This window comes from Nicotiana attenuata, chromosome 9 (assembly GCF_001879085.1).
Source record: "Nicotiana attenuata strain UT chromosome 9, NIATTr2, whole genome shotgun sequence".
Lineage (NCBI taxonomy): Eukaryota > Viridiplantae > Streptophyta > Magnoliopsida > Solanales > Solanaceae > Nicotiana > Nicotiana attenuata.
In genome coordinates this window covers 31,187,364-31,207,640 of record NC_031997.1, presented here as the reverse complement: position 1 = coordinate 31,207,640, position 20,277 = coordinate 31,187,364, and the positions used below count along the sequence as shown (strand labels likewise).

General features: G+C 41.8%; 1 protein-coding gene across 1 annotated transcript; it reads left to right on the top strand.

Moving 5' to 3' along the window:
* Positions 1,883-2,455, top strand: LOC109232632. Its single transcript, XM_019398389.1, has 2 exons — positions 1,883-2,158; positions 2,201-2,455. Exons 1-2 carry the CDS (start codon positions 1,883-1,885, stop codon positions 2,453-2,455), a joined length of 531 nt encoding a protein of 176 aa, XP_019253934.1.

The window sequence follows — 20,277 nt, the reverse complement described above, 5'->3', positions numbered from 1 at the left end:
AAGGTTTGCGCCATTCGACCCTCTGGCAGTGCACAATTTACTTTTATGTTGGATCGGGTCGTACGCCTCAGAGTTTCCTATGTATATATATTATTCTCATGGAAATCGTGTTTGACATTTGGCTAGAAGCCAATGAACCTAAGGGATTTTCCCTAACTTGAATTATGACAACTTCTTTAATTAAATCCACCATATCTATATATATGCTCCAGTTACGGAGGGAACTTACTAGTTGAGAGCTTGAGTAAAATTATAAAGAGGGGAATTGTATCGCGTGTTTATACTTATTTATTTCATATATTTACTCTGTATCATATTTATTCACCCCTTTACTGTACCCAATATTATTGGACCACTAGTAAGTGTCGGAGTCGACCCCTCGTCACTACTTCTTCGAGGTTAGACTGGATACTTACTGGGTACGCGTTGTTTTCGTACTCATACTACACTTGCTGTGCATTTTTGTAGCACATGCACATGTATCTCTAGTGGCCTAGTGGGCGTAGTAGCATGGTTGATACGGAGACTTAGGTGAGCTGCATCTCTCGAGACGACCCGCAGCCAGCAGAGTCTCTTTTAGAGTACTGTATTTACTGTCTGTCCAAATTTGTGTTCCGAACAGTTATTGTATTTTATTTATTTCTCCTAGTGATTGCTCATGTACTTGTGACACCGGGTTCTGGGTGATTATGGGATATTTAGTATTAAAAGTTGTAAACACTTTTATTTATTCAGTGAAGATTTCTTTTTTACTAGTTAAATTAAAGGAAACTTATGGTTCCTAAAATATCAAAATGAGAGTTTAATTAATTATTAAATATCGGCTTCCCTGACCGAGGTGTCCGGTGCTGTCACGGGCTTTAATGGATTTTGGGTCGTGACATTTAGTTTTGGAAAACGTACATTCATGCATTCAATTTGTGCAATAGTAACAGGGGCGGCTCAAGCACATGCGCGGCCTAAGGCCAAAATTTAATACTAGGTCTAAATTTTTAAAAGTAAGCTATAAGATATATTTTTATTTGAAATCTAATCTTCTAGCTTTTTGAGATATAAAGTTGTTAATGATCTTTTTTATAACTAATGCTTTCTAATAATTCTTTTTCAATTGATATGATAGACAACTCATTTGGTCTTTCTTGAGATATTGTTGATTTTCGATAAGATATTATAGAGCAATAGCAGTATATAACTATTGGAACCTTAAAAGTATTGTTGAACACTTAAACTAATAAAATCTTGGAGAAAGAATGCGAGTAAGAATAATAAAGAGAAAGACCTCAAAAAGAAATAAAAGGGATTCTTGGCTTTTAAGGGTAATTTGAAGAAGATATTGGTTTTCATTTCTGGGTATTTTCTCCCTATTTTCTTGGTCCCATGGGTGTTTGCGTGTTTTGCAGGTATCACTTTTGGGAGGTGCACGCGCACAAACAGTAGAGTAGCAGCTATACACCGGGTTCCGAAACATCGGGAGTATACCAAGTCAAGAGTTCCAGGTTCTATTCGGGGGAATTGGTACCTCCCGCCTCCTATTTCTCTGTCACTTGTGTTAATTACTTTGTTGCTGTAGCATTTCGTGCTAGTCTAGTCAGTCTAGTTGGCTTGTAGTTACTATTTGCTCCCTTTGTTGTTCTGTGTGGTGTTTTTTCTCCTTTTCATTTTTTAGACCTTTGTAGGTATAGAGACTGTGATTTGTAATGGCAGAGTGAGTTCATGTCCTCGGGGAGTTCAGGGAGCTCGGGGAGGTTGGGTGGTGGGGAGGGGGGTAGGGCAAGGGTTAGGGGGTGGGACGGGGCCCAATGGGGGTAAAGGGAACAAGGTAGCCTGTAGGTTGTGAATTGGATCGTGGAATTTTTGGATGTTGACGGGTAATTCTATAGAGATGGCAAAGATTCTCCAGAATAGGAGGGTCAATATAGCGTGTGTGCAGGAGACTAGGTGGGTAGGATCGAAGGATGTAGACGGGTATAAATTGTGGCTCTCCGGAGTCGTGAAGGGCAAGAACGGAGTGGGCATTTTGGCAGATAGAGAGCTTAGAGAGTCGGTGGTAGAGGTCAGATGGGTGAATGACATATTGATGGCGATTAAGGTAGTAGTTGGAGGGAGCACTCTGAATGTCATTAGCGCTTACGCGCCGCAAAAAGGCTTGGACGAGGAGGTTAAGAGGAGCTTCTAGGAAGCGCTGGATGAGGTGGTTCAGGGTATTCCGCCTACGGAGAAGCTATTCATAGGAGGGGATTTCAATGGTCATATTGGGTCGTCTGCTGGTGGCTATGGTGAGGTGCACGGTGGCTTCGGCTTTGGTGATAGGAACGGGGGTGGTACCTCACTGTTGGATTTCGCTACAGCTTTTGAGTTGGTGATCGGGATTTCTATGTTTCCGAAGAGGGAGGAACATTTGGTTACTTTCCCGAGTATGGTGGCTAAGACCCAGATTGACATGTCCTCCTCATGAGGTGTGATAGGGGGTTGTCCGAGGATTGCAAGGTGATCTCGAGTGAGAACCTCGCAACTCAACATAGGATCCTGGTGATGGACGTTGGTATCTTGATGAAGAGGAAGAAGAGGTTTGTACGGGGTCAGTCGAGGATCAAGTGGGTAGCTTTGTCTAAGGATAATGCGCAGGAGTTGGAGGGGCGACTGGCGAAATTGGGTTCCTGGAAGAGTGGTGGGGACGCTAGCACTATGTGGATGGCAACGACGAACTGTATAAGGGAGGTAGCAAGAGAGGTGTTGGGAGTTTCGTAAGGTTACTCTGGCGGGCACCGAGGCGATTGGTGGTGGAATGAAGTGGTCCAAGGTAAAGTGGAAGCCAAGAAAGCAGCTTACATTAAGTTAGTAGAGAGAACCGACGAGGATCAGAGGAGAGCGAACAGAGAAAGATATAAGGAGGCTAGGAAGGAGGCGAAATTAGCGGTCACAGAGGCTAAGACTGCTGCTTTTTGTCGGTTATATGAGGAACTTGGGGGCAAAGGTGGGGACAAGAAGTTATTTCGGTTGGCCAAAGCGAGAGAGAAGAAGGCTCGCGACCTGGATCAAGTGAGGTGCATCAAAGACGAGGACGATCGAGTATTGATGGAAGAAAGCCAGATTAGGCAAAGATGGCAGTCGTACTTTCATAAACTTCTGAATAAAGAGGGGGATGGAAACATCGTGTTGGGGCAATTGGGGCACTCCGAGAGTCACCGAGACTTTAGGTATTGTAGGCGCATTAAGGTTGAGGAGTTCGTGGGTGCGATGGGTAAGATGAGTTGGGGCAAAGCAACCAGACCAGACGAGATTCCAGTAGAGTTTTGGAGATATGCGGGTAGAGCAGGCTTGGAGTGGCTGACTGGGTTGTTTAGTGTTATCTTCAGGACAAAGAGGATGCCTGATGAGTGGCAGTGGAGTACAATGGTTCCGGTGTACAAGAACAAAGGGGATATCCAGAATTGTAACAACTATAGGGGTATCAAGTTACAAAGTCATACCATGAAAGTGTGGGAGAGGGTGGTGGAAGGGAGGATAATGAGGGCGATGTCTATATCAGAAAACCAGTTCGGGTTCATGCCGGGTCGTTCTACTACGGAAGCTATCCAACTTATTAGGGGGTTGGTGGAACTATACAGGGATAGGAAGAGGGATTTACATATGGTATTTATTGACCTAGAGAAGGCATATGACAAGGTTCCTAGGGACGTCCTTTGGAGGTGTCTGGAGGTGAAAGGTGAGCCGGTGGCTTACATTAGGGCAATAAAGGATATGTATGATGGAGCTATGACTCGGGTTAGGACTGTGGGAGGTGACTCAAAGCCTTTTTCGGTTATTATGGGGTTACACCAAGGATCTGCGCTCAGCCCGTTCTTATTTGCTTTGGCGATGGACACACTGACACACCATATCCAAGGACAGGTGCCATGATGTCACAACCCAAAATCCAATAAGGGTCGTGACGGCGCCGGACACCACCGTCAGGCAAGCCAACCCAAAATACTTAGTTAAATCCTCATTTTAATACTTTTGAAAACTATGACTTTTCTTCAAATTTACCAATTTAAAAGATAATCGTCTCAAATCAAATTAAATAATAAGCAGTTGATATAAAAAAAAACTTTACAACCATCCCATAACCCGGTGTCACAAGTGCATGAGCAATTTCTAAGAGAAATCGAATAAAGTACAACAGCTGTCCGTAATACAATTGGACAGAAAATGAATAGAATCCTGAGAGAGACTATACTAGTCTGCGGGTCGCCTCGAGGAAATACAGCTCACCTAGTCTTCGTGTCAACCATGCTGCTACGCTTGCTAAGCCATTAGTGGCGCATGTGCCTGTGCAACAAAAATGCACAGAAGTGTAGTATGAGTATAAAAAACAACGTGTACTCAGTAAGTATCACGCCTAATCTCGAAGAAGTAGTGACGAGATGGCAACTTCGACACTTACTAAAGGTCCAGTAATATTATTAGTAATGCGATGACCCACGGATTTATTAAGAACAACAGTAGATTCAAGTAAATTACTAAACAGGTAAAAGTTCCTCTTTATCTAAAGTCTCCGGATTCATAATCCATTAATTAACAATGGTCTCAAGTCGGGGAAAGCAGATATTAGTATCAACAAATATCAAGGCAAGCAATACAAACATGCGCAACTCATGCCGAGGTCGTACGGCTCGATCCAACAATATTTAAATTGTGCACTGCCAGAGGGTCGAATGGCCCGAACCATAGATGCATCTATTATCCCGCTCGTGAATCATACATGCGACCCGGTCAAATTTAAATAAACAGAACAATCAGTCAATCCTGAATTTATTAGGGAACAATTATCCAAGGAAAAGCCAAATTCTCTTTTAACAATTCAAGAAAATGAATTTTTAATCTTCCTAGAAATTCACTTACCAATTCGATAGGATTTAAGAAATTCAATTGTCAATAATATCACAGATATTCCAAGTATAGCATGCTTTTTGGGTCCTAGACTACCCGGACTTACGCATATTAGTAGCTACGCACGGAGTCTCGTCACCTCGTGCGTACGTAGCTCCCACAAATAGGAGCACATAACCAATTATTTCACCTATGGGGACAATTCCCTCTTACACGGTTAGAAAGGAGACTCACCTCGCTCCGAAGATCCGTAACCGACCTTCCACGCCCTTTCAAAAACTCAAATTGATGCACAACTCTCCAAAACTAGCCAATAGTTATGCAAATCCATTAATATATACTCAATTACTCATTACAATCCAATTTATAACAATTCCTAACCCTGATCGGAAAGTTGACAAAAATGCCCTCAGGCCCACGTGCCCGGATTTCCAAAATTTTGGAAGAATAAGTTTACCCATAGCCTCACGAACTCAAATATATAATTTTTTCCTAATTCCATACCCAAAATCGTGGTCAAATTCCAAGAATATAAATTTCTAGGTCTTTCTACCAAAACCCCAAATTTCTACCAATTTGCATGCCAAAATCTATACATAATCGATGTATTTAACTCAACATGGACGGAATTAGCTTACTTTATCGTTGATGATGAAAAATCCCACTTGAAGCTCTCCCAAAAATCGCCCAAGCCAAGAAAATATTAGAGAAATGGCCAAAACCCGATTTTTAAAACACCTCTCTGCCTCCAGCACTTCCCGCACCTGCGGTCTCTTGACCGCTTCTGCGGTTCCGCAGGTGCGAGCCAATCCACCGCTTCTGCAGTTTCCTCCAGGCCTCTTACTTCCGCATCTGCACTTCTCCTAGCACATGTGCGGTGCCGCATCTGCGGCGAAATTACCACATCTGCGGTCCCAGCTGGCCTGCCCCTTTCCGTTTCTGCGACTCTTCCGCCGCAGGTGCGGTCCCGCTTCTCCGGCTGCTTGACCGCATCTGCAGTTCCTTCCCTCCTGATCCAAACTGTATCTGCGGCTCCTCTGGCCTCTTCTGCGGCTCCGCACCTGCGGCCCAAGTCTCGCAGGTGCGGTTATATCAGCAACCAGCAGCTTCAGCCGTTTCCAAAAGTCCATTTTCGATCCGTTAACCACCCGAAATCCACCCGAGGTCCCCGGGACCTCAACCAATCATACCAACCAGTCACAAAACATATTACCGACTTGCTCGAGGCCTCAAATCATATCACACAACGCTAAAACCACGAATCGACCTCCACTCCAAGCTTTATGAACTTTAGAATTTCAAACTTCTACTTCTGGTGTTTAAACCTATCAAATCAAGTCCGATTGACTTCAAATTTTGCGCACAAGTCATACTCGACATTACGGACCTACTCCAACTTCCGGAATCAGATTCCGACCCCGATATCAAAAAGTCCACTTTCGATCAAACTTCTCAAAAACCTTCTAATTTCTATTTTTATCCAAATGACTCCAAAATGACCCACGGATCTCCGAATTCACTTCCGATCGCGCTCCCAACTCCAGAATCACCATACGGAGCTACTCCCTGACTCGGAAGCCCAAACGGACATCGATAGCACTGAAATGCACTTCAACCCAAACTTATAAAATTTCTTCCAAAATGCTAACTTCCACAATAGGCGCCAAAACGCTCCCGTGTCATCCAAAACCCGACCCGGACATACGCCCAAGTCCAAAATCATCATACGAACCTACTGGAACCTTCGAATCCTGATTCCGAGGTCGTTTACTCAAAAATCCGATCTTAGCTAATTCTTTCAACTTAAGGCTTTTGAAATGAGAATTTCCTCTCCGAGTCAACTCCGAACTTCCCGAAATTTAATTCCGACCACGCGTACAAGTCAAAATGCCTGAATTGAAGCTGCTCATGGCCTCGAATTGCTGAACGGCGCGCTAGGGCTCAAAAACGACCGGTCGGGTCGTTACATCCTCTCCCACTTAAACATACGTTTGTCCTCGAACGTGCTAAGAACTGTGCTGGGGTTGTCTGGAATCGCTGCTTAATACCTCGTGCACCTACCCGTGCTACCACAACTCAGTTGGGCACATCAGCTCGATCAAATTTAAAGATAACCTCTTTCATTTAGGCAAATAAGACTTGGAGCCTAGTTTGAACATCCGAAATTCTCTGCCAGGCCTGCTTTCAACATATGAACACCGTATCAATAACCACACGCTGCACCAAAACATGACTGTGCACCCTTGTTGAGTTCACACCATGCACCCCATCGTTCACCAGACCATAATAACACTCTCTGATCATAATAGTAAACATTTCCCGAATCTGATGCTTACAATGCACCTCATGACATATATAAGTCCTCTTCCAACTCTCGCAATGCCTCCACGATGGAAGGGACGTGTAGATATTCATAACCAACTGCCGAATCAACGATTCATAGGTTCTATATTCCTGTCAAGAACCTTCACCCCTTTTTGAACCAAATAATGGTCTTTGCTCCTTAATATACTTCATATAATCCGATCGCACTGATCCTAGATCCAGTAACCTTATCTTAACCTGTATGAACTTCTCAGGAAACAAGTCACCCCTGACATGACCAAAAGTCTCTGATGTTCTCAACGTCAATACCACACAAGGGGGGGGGGGTGATTTGTGTGGTACCCAATTTTCGCACTAGAAGAACTTGGTTCCTCTAGGTGTACTTACTTCTACTGTTTGCGGAATTAAAAGTGCATAAAATAAAGAACTCAGAGATTTTTACGTGGAAAACACCTGGCTCAAAAGGTGAAAAAACCACGACCTACTACTCAGCAGGATTTTCCCAAACTTCCACTAAAATAACTGAGCCAAAACAGCATTTACAAAACTCTTGTAAACCTAAGGATTAAACTCTAATCCCAGTGTGGCACACAACCTCAACTATTGCGACACTTTCAAGTTAACTATAACTTGAATACTCAAAGTACCTAATACAATTGCTTCTATGAAAGCTGGAAAGGTACAACTTTAAACCACCTACTACAATTGAAATAGAATAAGAATAAACACAATGGAATTGGTTCTTCTATCTTGTCCAAGTAGCTTCAGGAATGCACACTTGAATCTCACATAAATTGCTTGAAAAATAGCCTAGCTCTTTTGCTCTCAATTTAGTTTTAACTTCTGCGTATGTGCAACTCCTGTAAAAGAGAATAATCATAGTTATTTAAAGAGTTAGTAATCAGAGTTTGATTGAGACTCAATTGCTGATCCTTCATGGAATTCGAGTCCTAGAGCAATACAAACTCCAACCCTTATTCTTGATCCGGATTTAGCTCTCTTCACATAAGGAGACTTCATCTCCTTATCCTTTATGCAACCTTTTCGATCAGTTCAGAAGATATTGTTGCTGATCCTTGAGACTTATCTTCTTCACGTGCATCTCACATGTATAAGTAGATAACCACTGTGTCTCTCATGATGAACCTGGTTCATGACTGAGTTCATTTGTCAATCTTCAAAACTTCATCTGAACTTGGGCCAACAAATTCCCCCTTTTTGATGATGACAAACTCTGTGTTTTTACTGATCAGAGAACCTGTGGAACTCAGCTTAATTATCAACACTTTAACTTAGAAATCTAACTTATCATTAAGGACCAGGTTTAATCAGGTTATAAATATCACTTTATTTCAGAATACAAAGTAAAGCACAATATCTCTTCCCCCTTTTGGCATCATCGAAAAGTTGCATATAATGTGAATCCCAGATTTTAATTATTACTCATGGCCACTGGGGCAACTGCAAGTGAAAACATGATTCAATTAATCAATAATCAACTTGACAAAAATTTAACTATTAAGATCAGTAGCTACATAGACCAAGAGAAAAAGTGCATTGTCATTGATTAGGAAATGTTTCTACAAAGCAGACCACAAAAAGAAAGAAAAACATCCAACCATGAGCAACANTTGAAGGTTGTACCTCTTGAAGAACCCTTTCCTCTCATCAGGTACTTTTTAAAATCTCTAGTGATCATAGCCATCTCATCATCTTCCAGATCTGAACCTTCAGCAATTCTGAGAGCTAAGCTTCTCTCCTTCTTCGGTGTATCCATCTTCATGGTTTGCCTTCTCATTTTATAAGCAGTCAGATTTCCAATCAGTTCATCCAGTCTGAGAGTAGCAATATTCTTGGATTCCTGAATAGCAGTGATTTTGCTTTCCCATGTGACTGGCAGAACCCTTGTCAGAATTTTCTCAACCTTGTCTTCTTCAATAATAACCCTTCCAAGAGACTTAAGTTCATTTGTCAGTGTAGTAAACCTAGTATAAATCTCCTGGATAGTTTCTCCTTCTTTCATAGTGAAATTCTCATGTTGAGAATACAACAATGTTCCTCTTGATCTTTTTACTTGAGGTGTTCCTTCATGGGCCACTTGCAAAGTGTCCCATATCTCCTTAGCAGTAGTACATCTTTGGATCCTACTGTACTCATCTGGACCTAGTCCACACACCAGCCATTTCTTGGCCTTAGCATTTTTCTCCCACTTTCTCAGATCTTCAGCAGTACAGTCAGCCCTTGTCTTTGGCACATCAACTCCTTCAACATTCTTTTTGTGGTTGCTAGGGGACCATCAGTGACTATGTCCCAAAGTTCATAGTCTTCCCCTATGATGTGATCTCTCATCCTGTTCTTCCACCAAGAATAGTACTGACCATTAAAAAGTGGAGGTCTAGCAGTGGATTGCCCTTCCCAGTTCCCAGGTGATGCACTCATGTTGATCTTTTCCTAAGGTGTTAGCCTCTTCAAGGATAACCTGCTCTGATACCAATTGATGTTCTTAACGTCAATACCACACAAGAGGGGAGGTGATTTGTGTGGTACCCAATTTTCGCACTAGAAGAACCTGGTTCTTCTAGGTGTACTTACTACTACTGTTTGCGGAATTAAAAGTGCATAAAATAAAGAACTCAGAGATTTTTACGTGGAAAACACCTGGCTCAAAAGGTGAAAAAACCACGACCTACTACTCAGCAGGATTTTCCCAAACTTCCACTAAAATAACTGAGCCAAAACAGCATTTACAAAACTCTTGTAAACCTAAGGATTAAACTCTAATCCCAGTGTGGCACACAGCCTCAACTATTGCGACACTTTCAAGTTAACTATAACTTGAATACTCAAAGTACCTAATACAATTGCTTCTTTGAAAGCTGGAAAGGTACAACTTTAAACCACCTACTACAATTGAAATAGAATAAGAATAAACACAATGGAATTGGTTCTTCTATCTTGTCCAAGTAGCTTCAGGAATGCACACTTGAATCTCACATAAATTGCTTGCAAAATTGCCTAGCTCTTTTGCTCTCAATTTAGTTTTAACTTCTGCGTATGTGCAACTCCTGTAAAAGAGAACAATCATAGTTATTTAAAGAGTTAGTAATCAGAGTTTGATTGAGACTCAATTGCTGATCCTTCATGGAATTCGAGTCCTAGAACAATACAAACTCCAACCCTTATTCTTGATCCGGATTTAGTTCTCTTCACATAAGGAGACTTCATCTCCTTATCCTTTATGCAACCTTTTCGATCAGTTCAGAAGATATTGTTGCTGATCCTTGAGACTTATCTTCTTCACGTGCATCTCACATGTATAAGTAGATAACAACTGTGTCTCTCATGATGAACCTGGTTCATGACTGAGTTCATTTGTCAATCTTCAAAACTTCATCTGAACTTGGGCCAATAGTCTCATATGATGCCACAACGCGCCAATAGGCTACCAACTCGAACGCGATATATAAGGAAAATGAACTCTAGAAGGGACTACTCAAATCACGCAACTAATATGAACTTTCCTAAGAAAATGGAGAAACAAAACACACAGAATAGACTAAAAGGGACTGTAATTATCATCTCACTGTTGCGGCGTGCAACCCGATCCAAATAACATGCCCATGGTGGCGTGCCACCCGATCCACACATAGAATTCACACAAGGAGATATACATCGAGCTAAATTGCTTATTACAACAATATACCGAATATCGGTCACAAGCACGCTAAGTGCATAATACCATCCCTGGGGAGACATATAGTGCCATAGGTTACAAAACTCGAGCACAACTGGGGAGCAATATAAGATCTGAATCTCGAGAGCCATCCTGCTCATACAACATCATCTCTACGCGGAACCTCAACACATAAGAAATTCACCAAGCCGTCTCACAACTCACACGGCGTAATATATCATTACTTGAAATAACTGACGACGAAATAACACTCTGACTGCTCTTTCCCAAGGAGCGTCTTACTGAAATGAACACGTCTGGCCTGATATAGAGCCCATATTCACATTTAAATCCCTCCACAGACCTCAAGCTGGTCCTGATCACACCGAACTAGGCTAATAATCTTTCCTGGGTCCATAACAACCCCTTTTTCCCATAACTCACGAGAACAACCATCATAACCGGAGTAATCCTCCACAGTCCACAACCCAATAAGCCGAGTTCCCTCCAAGCATAAATTCTCAAATTAATGATATCACCACCGTCTTCGTACTTGGTTTAAATCTTCAATAAATCAAGTGACTACATGCCACACTTATACAATCTTCCTGTGGGGCACACTCCCATGGCCTTCCGTAACAGACAACAAGTACGCGTATCCATACCGCCAGCCGCGCTAACGCTGAGAAAGCGTTCAAGAATCCATAACCAGGATGCAAGGCCTTTTTCATAAAACACCGATCTCAGGTGACGCTGAAGGCAATACCTACTTACCTTAAACATCGAAACTACTTTCCTGCTCATCCGAGCTCATGACATTCTTGTCAACACCGAACTGTAACCTTGATCCTCTCTTCAAATTCCATACCGCTCACTGCACCCAACACGCCAATATACGATAGAACACGATTTTTATTATAACTCCGGAACTACTAATAGATTAACACTTCATCACATCAAAACTTTTCACTTAGCTCGCTTCAGGAGAACCATTGCAACACACAGATGAATCCTCATAACCGTAGAACATGCCAAATCTCTCAGTAGTGGTCTTAAGCCACCACAGCCCTTTCAGGACCCGCCTACACATGACAGGCCATAACAGTAGAATACTTCTGAATAGCATCAATTACGGCGGCCGACAAACCTCACATGTACCACCACAAATCACTTGTATAACTTGATCATGCTGAAGGAACCGATCGCTGCCACTAATATGCCAATTCAACTATGGCTAATCAATTTACCTTCTTCCAATTTATCCTTGATTGCCTTAGAAATGATAATAGCTCCATTCAACATATAGCATACTCCATCCGCACTCATCTCGAGTGACCTTGACTCACGAGACCATGCTTCTCACATACCACGAACCATTTCATACCTCCCAATTGCTACCCTGCAGGTCAAAACATCATAGAACCTTCTGGGCACCTCCTCATAAGCTGCTACAAGGCTTGATTCTTAACCGTATCGATAGGCTCATAGCCATTAGGCACCACACTTTACCCCATTGAATCCACTAGGACCGTTGTTGAGAGCCACCCGCTCTAACTTGGACCCGAATATAATCAACTCCATAAATCATCTAGCACATGAATACCCTCTCGGCGAAGCACCCGACAGAATCACTTCCCTTGAAACCCACATCTACACAAGGCGTAAATCCTGAATCCTTCCCCCAAGTCTGAACATGGGCCAATAAGGCCAACCATAGATCACCTTTAACAATTCCTTTGCTCAAATCACCGCTTATGTCCTTTCCGTAGCTGGAATGACCCATCAACATGCTAATAACCAGAAACCTCGCAAGTAGTTAACCATGTAACCCTAATCATAGGCGGTGGGACTCTCCCACTTAGCTTGAAGCCATTATTACACAACTTTGGACTCCACCAGGATCCTTTATTTCTTATTGACATAACCTTGCGCAATCAACCGACAAAATTCTCGGAATCTTTTAGTAAAACGCCTTTTTATACTCTGAATCATCAACCACGTTCACACGACTGATCTCCTTGCTGTATAGCCAATAGAATCCTTTGCAGAAACTTCACCAACCATGCAACCGCCGTCCTGGTCACTGGAGACATCACGCCTGTGGGATCTACGTGCCGACGTCTTCCAACACCGCTGCACGAGGTGCAAACACCACGACATTGATGACCCATCCTGAGTCCAAGCTCACTCTCTAGCTGCACGAGTCCATTCGCCCCTCGTATCAATTAAGTGCGGGGCAACATCCTTCCCGTTCAAAGTTAGGTTGTATCCTTCTTCATTTCTAGTAGCTCATTTCCGTTATACCAAATCTCATGCCGCATAATAGCCCATACTTCAAATTAATCCGCAGGCCCAAATCACCAATCACTAAAATCCCCAAATCACTCCAAACTCTCCCACTTTGGCGAAACTCACCCCTGTAGTCGACTACTCTACCTTTGCTTCTTATACCCAGCCTTCTAGAAATTCTAACCACCACCTGACACTCCCCACATGTCCTTCCTCATCCTTTGCTGCTCAGTCGTTGCCTCAAATGAAATCTATCTCTGTGGAACTTGGACCCACATTTGCTACTAACTTTAAACATTTCCGAATATCATCTTCCTTGAACCGTCGACATTAGAAACACTGATTCAATCCTGAACTACCGCGCCCCGCGGTATCTGACTGCCGCATCTTCAATACTAATTCACAATATCTTACCCCAAAGGAGAATTGTAAAAGATCATAACACCGGCGAACTTAGTACGTTCAATTAGGACCACGACACCTCATCATAGAGGAAAACTCCACCACGCTCGCAAACACCAAGTCTCGTTAATCCATCAGCCCACACCTGACCATTCTTAGTCCGAGTGCCCTTCCCCTGCCGGGAATAAAGTACCAAACCTCTAGATCGTGCACTGAGTAAACCTCCCTTCAAGTCATTCACTGCCCCGACACGTAGGCAAGACATCCTACCATCATTTCAATACTGCGGAACAATCGTTCATAGCATCATGGCAACTTGTGCCTAGCCTCAGAGCTCTTAGAAGCACCGCTACTGAGCCGAAACGACAGAATATCCTTTCACAAGGCGGCGATTATAGCCCAGACAACTATGTGGGGAGAAACATCCCGCACCACATCGGTAGTACCATTACAATTCTTCAATTCTCGATTTATAACCAGCGGTTCACGTCGCGTAAGATTGAGTAGGAAGGAAGCAAGGGCATACGCCTCAAGGAATCAAATCGCACGATGAGGAATCAAGAAGGGAAGTACTCCTAACAGTCTTGCAGCCTCCCGAAGATAAGTACAGACGTCTCCGTATCGATCCGCGAGACTATACTAGACTTGCTCATGACTCGTGAGACCTACGAGAACCTAGTGCTCTGCCCATGTTGTCACGACCCAAAATCCACTAAGGGTCGTGATGGCGCCGGACACCGCCGTCAGGCAAGCCAACCCAAAATACTTAGTTAAATCCTCATTTTAATACTTTTGAAAACTATGACTTTTCTTCAAATTTACCAATTTAAAAGATAATCGTCTTAAATCAAATTAAATAATAATCAGTTGATACAAAAAAAATACTTTACAACCATCCCAGAACCCGGTGTCACAAGTGCATGAGCAATTTTTAAGAGAAATCGAATAAAGTACAACAGCTGTCCGAAATACAATTGGACAGAAAAGGAATAGAATTCTGAGAGAGACTATACTAGCTGCGGGTCGCCTCGAGGAAATACAGCTCACCTAGTCTCCGTGTCAACCATGCTGCTACGCCTGCTAAGCCACTAGTGGTGCCTGTGCCTGTGCAACAAAAATGCACAGATGTATAGTATGAGTATAAAAAACAACGTGTACTCAGTAAGTATCCCGCCTAATCTCGAAGAAGTAGAGACGAGATGGCAACTTCAACACTTACAAAAGGTCCAGTAATATTATTAGTAATGCGATGACCCACGGATTTATTAAGAACAACAGTAGATTTAAGTAAATGACTAAACAGGTAAAAGTTCCTCTTTATCCAAAGTCTCCGGATTCATAATCCATTAATTAATAATGGTCTCAAGTCGGGGAAAGCAGATATTAGTATCAACAAATATCAAGGCAAGCAATACAAGCATGCGCAACTCATGCCGAGGTCGTACGGCTCGATCCAACAATATTTAAACTGTGCACTGCCAGAGGGTCGAATGGCGCGAACCATAGATGCATCTATTACCCCGCTCGCGAATCATACATGCGACGCGGTCAAAGTTAAATAAACACGACAACCAGTCAATCCTGAATTTATCAGGGAACAATTATCCAAGGAAAAGCCAAATTCTCTTTTAACAATTCAAGAAAATGACGTTTTAATCTTCTTAGAAATTCACTTACCAATTCGATAGGATTTAAGAAATTCAATTGTCAATAATATCATAGATATTCCAAGTATATCATGATTTTTGGGTCCTAGACTACCCGAACTTACGCATATTAGTAGCTACGCACGGACTCTCGTCACCTCGTGCGTACGTAGCCCCCACAAATAGGAGCACATAATCAATTATTTCACCTATGGGGACAATTCCCTCTTACAAGGTTAGAAAGGAGACTCACCTCGCTCCGAAGATCCGTAACCGGCCTTCCACGCCCTTCTAAAAACTCAAATTGATGCACAACGCTCCAAAACTAGCCAATAGTTATTTAAATCCATTAATATATACTCAATTACTCATTACAATCCAATTTATAACAATTTCTAACCCCGATCGGAAAGTTGACAAAAATGCCCTCGGGCCCACGTGCCCGGATTTCCAAAATTTTCGAAGAATAAGTTTACCCATAGCCTCACAAACTCAAATATATAATTTTCTCTTAATTCCATACCCAAAATCGTGGTCAAATTCCAACAATATAAATTTCTAGGTCTTTCTACCAAAATCCCAAATTTCTACCAATTTGCATGCCAAGATCTATACATAATCGATGTATTTAACTCAAGATGGATGGAATTAGCTTACCTTATCGTTGATGATGAAAAATCCCACTTGAAGCTCTCCAAAAAATTGTCCAAGCCAAGAAAATATGAGAGAAAAGGCCAAAACCCGATTTTTAAAACACCTCTCTGCCTCCAGCACTTCCCGCACCTGCGGTCCCTTGACCGCTTCTGCGGTTCCGCAGGTGCGAGCCAATCAACCGCTTCTGCGGTTTCCTCCAGGCCTCTTACTTCCGCATCTGCGCTTCTCCTACCGCATGTGCGGCGAAATTATCGCATCTGCGGTCCCAGCTGGCCTGCCCCTTTCTGCTTCTGCGACTCTTCCGCCACAGGTGCGGTCCCGCTTCTGCGGCTGCCCGACCACATCTGCCGTCCCTTCCCTCCTGATCCAAACCGCATCTGCGGCTCCTCTGGCCGCTTCTGCAACTCCGCACCTGCGGCCCAAGTCTCGCAGGTGCGGTTATATCAGCAACCAGCAGCTTCAGCCTTTTCCAAAAGTCCATTTTCGATCCGTTAACCACCCGGAATCTACCTGAGGTCCCCGGGACCCCAACCAATCATACCAACCAGTCCCAAAACACATTATGGACTTGCTCGAGGCCTCAAATCATATCATACAACACAAAAATCATGAATCGACCTCCAATCCAAGCTTTATGAACTTTAGAATTTCAAACTTCTACTTCCGGTGTTTAAACCTATCAAATCACGTCCGATTGACTTCAAATTATGCGCACAAGTCATATTCGACATTATGCACCTACTCCAACTTCCGGAATCGGATTCCGACCCCGATATCAAAAAGTCCACTTTCGGTCAAACTTCTCTAAAACCTTCAAATTTCTATATTTAGCCAAATGACTCCAAAATGACCCGGACCTCCGAATTCACTTCCGATCCCGCTCCCAACTCCAGAATCACCATACGGAGCTACTCCCTGACTCGGAATCCCAAACGAACATCGATAGCACTGAAATGCACTTCAACCCAAACTTATAAAATTTCTTCCAAAATGCTAACTTCTACAATAGGCACCAAAATGCTCCCGGGTCATCCAAAACCCGACCCGGACATACGCCCAAGTCCGAAATCATCATACGAACCTGCTGGAACCTTCGAATCCTGATTCCAAGGTCGTTTTCTCAAAAATCCGATCTTAGCTAATTCTTTCAACTTAAGGCTTCTGAAATGAGAATTTCCTCTCCGAGTCAACTCCGAACTTCCCAAAATTTATTTCTGACCACGCGTACAAGTCAAATTGCCTGAATTGAAGCTGCTCATGGCCTCGAACTGCTGAATGGCGCGCTAGGGCTTAAAATGATCGGTCGGGTCGTTACACATGATGTATGTTGTTCGATGATGATATAGTTCTGATTGATGATACACGAGGCGGCGTGAATGGGAGACTGGAGGTATGGAGGCAGGCCCTGGAGTCTAAAGGTTTCAAGTTGAGTAGGACTAAGACGGAATATGTAGAATGCAAGTTCAGCGACGTGACGGGGGAAGCGAATGTGGAAGTCAGGCTTGACTCACAGGTCATCCTCAAGAGAGAAAGTTTTAAGTACTTAGGGTCAATTATCCAGGGAGATGGGGAGATCGACGGGGATGTTACGCACCGTATTGGGGTGGGGTGGATGAAATGGAGGTTAGCGTCTGGAGTCCTGTGTGACAAGAATGTGCCACCAAAACTCAAAGGTAAGTTCTATAGAGCGGTGGTTAGACCGGCCATGTTGTATGGAGCTGAGTGTTGGCCAGTCAAGAATTCTTATATCCAGAAGATGAAAGTAACAGAAATGAGGATGTTGAGATGGATGTGTGGGCACACTAGGCTAGATAAGATTAGGAATGAAGATATTCGGGAGAGGGTGGGCGTGGCTCCCGTGGACGACAAGATGCGGGAAGCGCGGCTTAGATAGTTCGGACACGTGCGGAGGAGAAGCCTAGATGCACCGGTTAGGAGGTGAGAGCGGTTGACTTTGGAAGGTACGAGAAGAGGTAGAGGGCGGCCTATGAAGTATTGGGGCGAGGTGATCAGGCAGGACATGGCGCGGCTTCAGATTTCCGAGGACATGGCTCTTGATAGGAACATGTGGAGGTCGAGCATTAGGGTGGTAGGCTAGGAGGTAGTCGAGTTCTTCCCTCTTTGTACCGGGTAGTCTGATAGAGTTTTGTTTAGGTTTGTTAGCGGTCTATGTTGTGTTCACATTGTTGTTTCGCATAGTTTTGTGTTATTGTCCTTTTACTTATTCGTTGTTGTTATTTTCTTTCTGGCATCTTTTGTTGTTACATGCCTTTTCTTTTGTTTCTTTTCTGATATTATTGTCTCTCTTGTTGAGCCGAGAGTCTCGGGGAAACAGACTCTCTACCTTTTACAGGGTAGGGGCAAGGTCTACGTACACTCTACTCTCCCCAGACCCCACTAGTGGGATTTTAGTGGGTATGTTGTTGTTGTTGAAGAGATTGGAAAAAAGAAAGATTGACTCGAACAAATTAGGAAAGGGAGAGTAAAATTTTTGCACATTATCTAATGAAGGAGTAAAAAGTAAAAAATTGGGACGTTGGAAAATTATTCATCTACCCATTTTTAAGTAAGTCAAATTATTACTTTATATTTATATATATAAAGAGCTTTCTTTCCTTTTATATTAAAAACTCTACTTTTGTATTAAAAGTATTAAGTATTATTTTTTAAACACCTATAAACCTATTATTTTTAAAAATGAGGCTAAGGTAAGCCTTACCTCTTATAACATTAGAGCCGGCCTTGAATAGTAATAAGACGATATATATATTTATATTAAATGTATACATATAATAAGAATAACGTCAGGGGCAGAGCTATGTATAATAATGTGGTTTCAACTTAATCACTTTCAAAAAATTATACTCCCTATATAAATAGAATTCTTTTTATATACATGTAAATTGTTGAAATCCTTTACTATAAGAAAACTTTTTAATGCAAGCATAAGGTGGTTCAAAAGTTGCTTTTCTTGTATTTATTTGAATCTCTTTATTAAAATTCCCGGCTTTACCACGACCGAGCTGGCCCAAAAAAGAAAAAAAGAGCATCATCAAAAGAGTAAAAGTAAAAGAAATAAATAGCTCTTAGCTTCCAATTACTTTTTAGGTCAAAGCATGTTACTGAAGAATTGCATATAAATGTTCGTAACACGCAACGGAAGACAATAACAATCCTAGGATGATCTTTCATGTTTAAAATTTATTCACATGTTAAAGATCGGATCTAAAATATATCTGGTGAAGAGAGTCTCGTTTTAAAATTTCTTCGATAGTACGAATACTCTATGCGTATTCACACCGAGACAGGTCCTTGCTATCAACTCTTTGATCAATGAACCCGTGAACAAATTGAATGAAAATATTGTGTTAAAATTTTTCTCAAAAATCTTAACTCAAAGGTAGAAGAACAAGAAACAATTTTCTTGTAATAATATTTTCTCTCTTGGCTTTGTATTGCACTAACACTTTTACAAAGTGATTTTCTTTCTCAAAAGAATTATAGCAAATTTTCTTCATCACCCTTTATATAGAATCACCTATAAACCTTTTTCCTATTTGGTTGACGTAATAATTTACTTAGTATAAAAATTTATTCCAAAATAAACTTCATGGAATATTTTTAACGAAAATCAAAATCCCATTCTTAATGGATTTGGTGCCCAACGTCCTTTCTAAGGACTTTGACGTGAAGGTTCTGTTAATGTCCAATTCCAAATAGGAATTTTACTACTACTCCAACTAATATTTTAATTAAAACCACTAACTCCATTCTTATGGGGTTGAAGTAATCTGCGATTTTCACGTCAATTCCGATTTATGGGGTTGGAAGTAATCTTCATTAATATATATATATATATATATATATATATATATATATATATATATATATATTAATGAAGATTAATTTGATCAAATTGGATTGACGAGAGATTATTTAATTTTTTATTCCAAATAAAAAACTTCAATTTGTTCACAATATTAATTATAACTTCTGTGCTAGCAAAGAATATAATAATATTTTATTTTGACTAATAACTAAGTTTATTTGACTAATTAATTTTTTTAATTTGATTATCAAATAATAAAGTAATTTATCCTTTAGCAAGATCAGAACACTCGTTAGTGTGCGACCTCATAGGTTCAATACTAAGCTGGTAGTAAATTGATCACATCAATACTAATCAAGGGTGGCGTCTAGCAACACTCCTTAACGACCGGATATAATGAAATATACAAAAGAACCAATAGTAGAATAATGTAATTGTCACGATCCGGATTTCCCACCGTCGGGACCGTGATGGCGCCTAACATCGCACCCGCTAGGCAAGCCAACGTTAGAGTTATATTCACCTTCTTCCTTTACATTTTTATAGTTAAAGTTAACAAAGCTAAATCAAACTGAAATAAATGCGGA

Bases quoted from the DNA above. Each gene is read 5' to 3' on its own strand.
- LOC109232632 (XM_019398389.1), top strand. From the start codon at position 1,883: ATGGCAAAGATTCTCCAGAATAGGAGGGTCAATATAGCGTGTGTGCAG. The intron at 2,159-2,200 runs GTTAAGAGGAGC...GAGGTGGTTCAG, and splicing joins AAAAAGGCTTGGACGAGGAG to GGTATTCCGCCTACGGAGAA.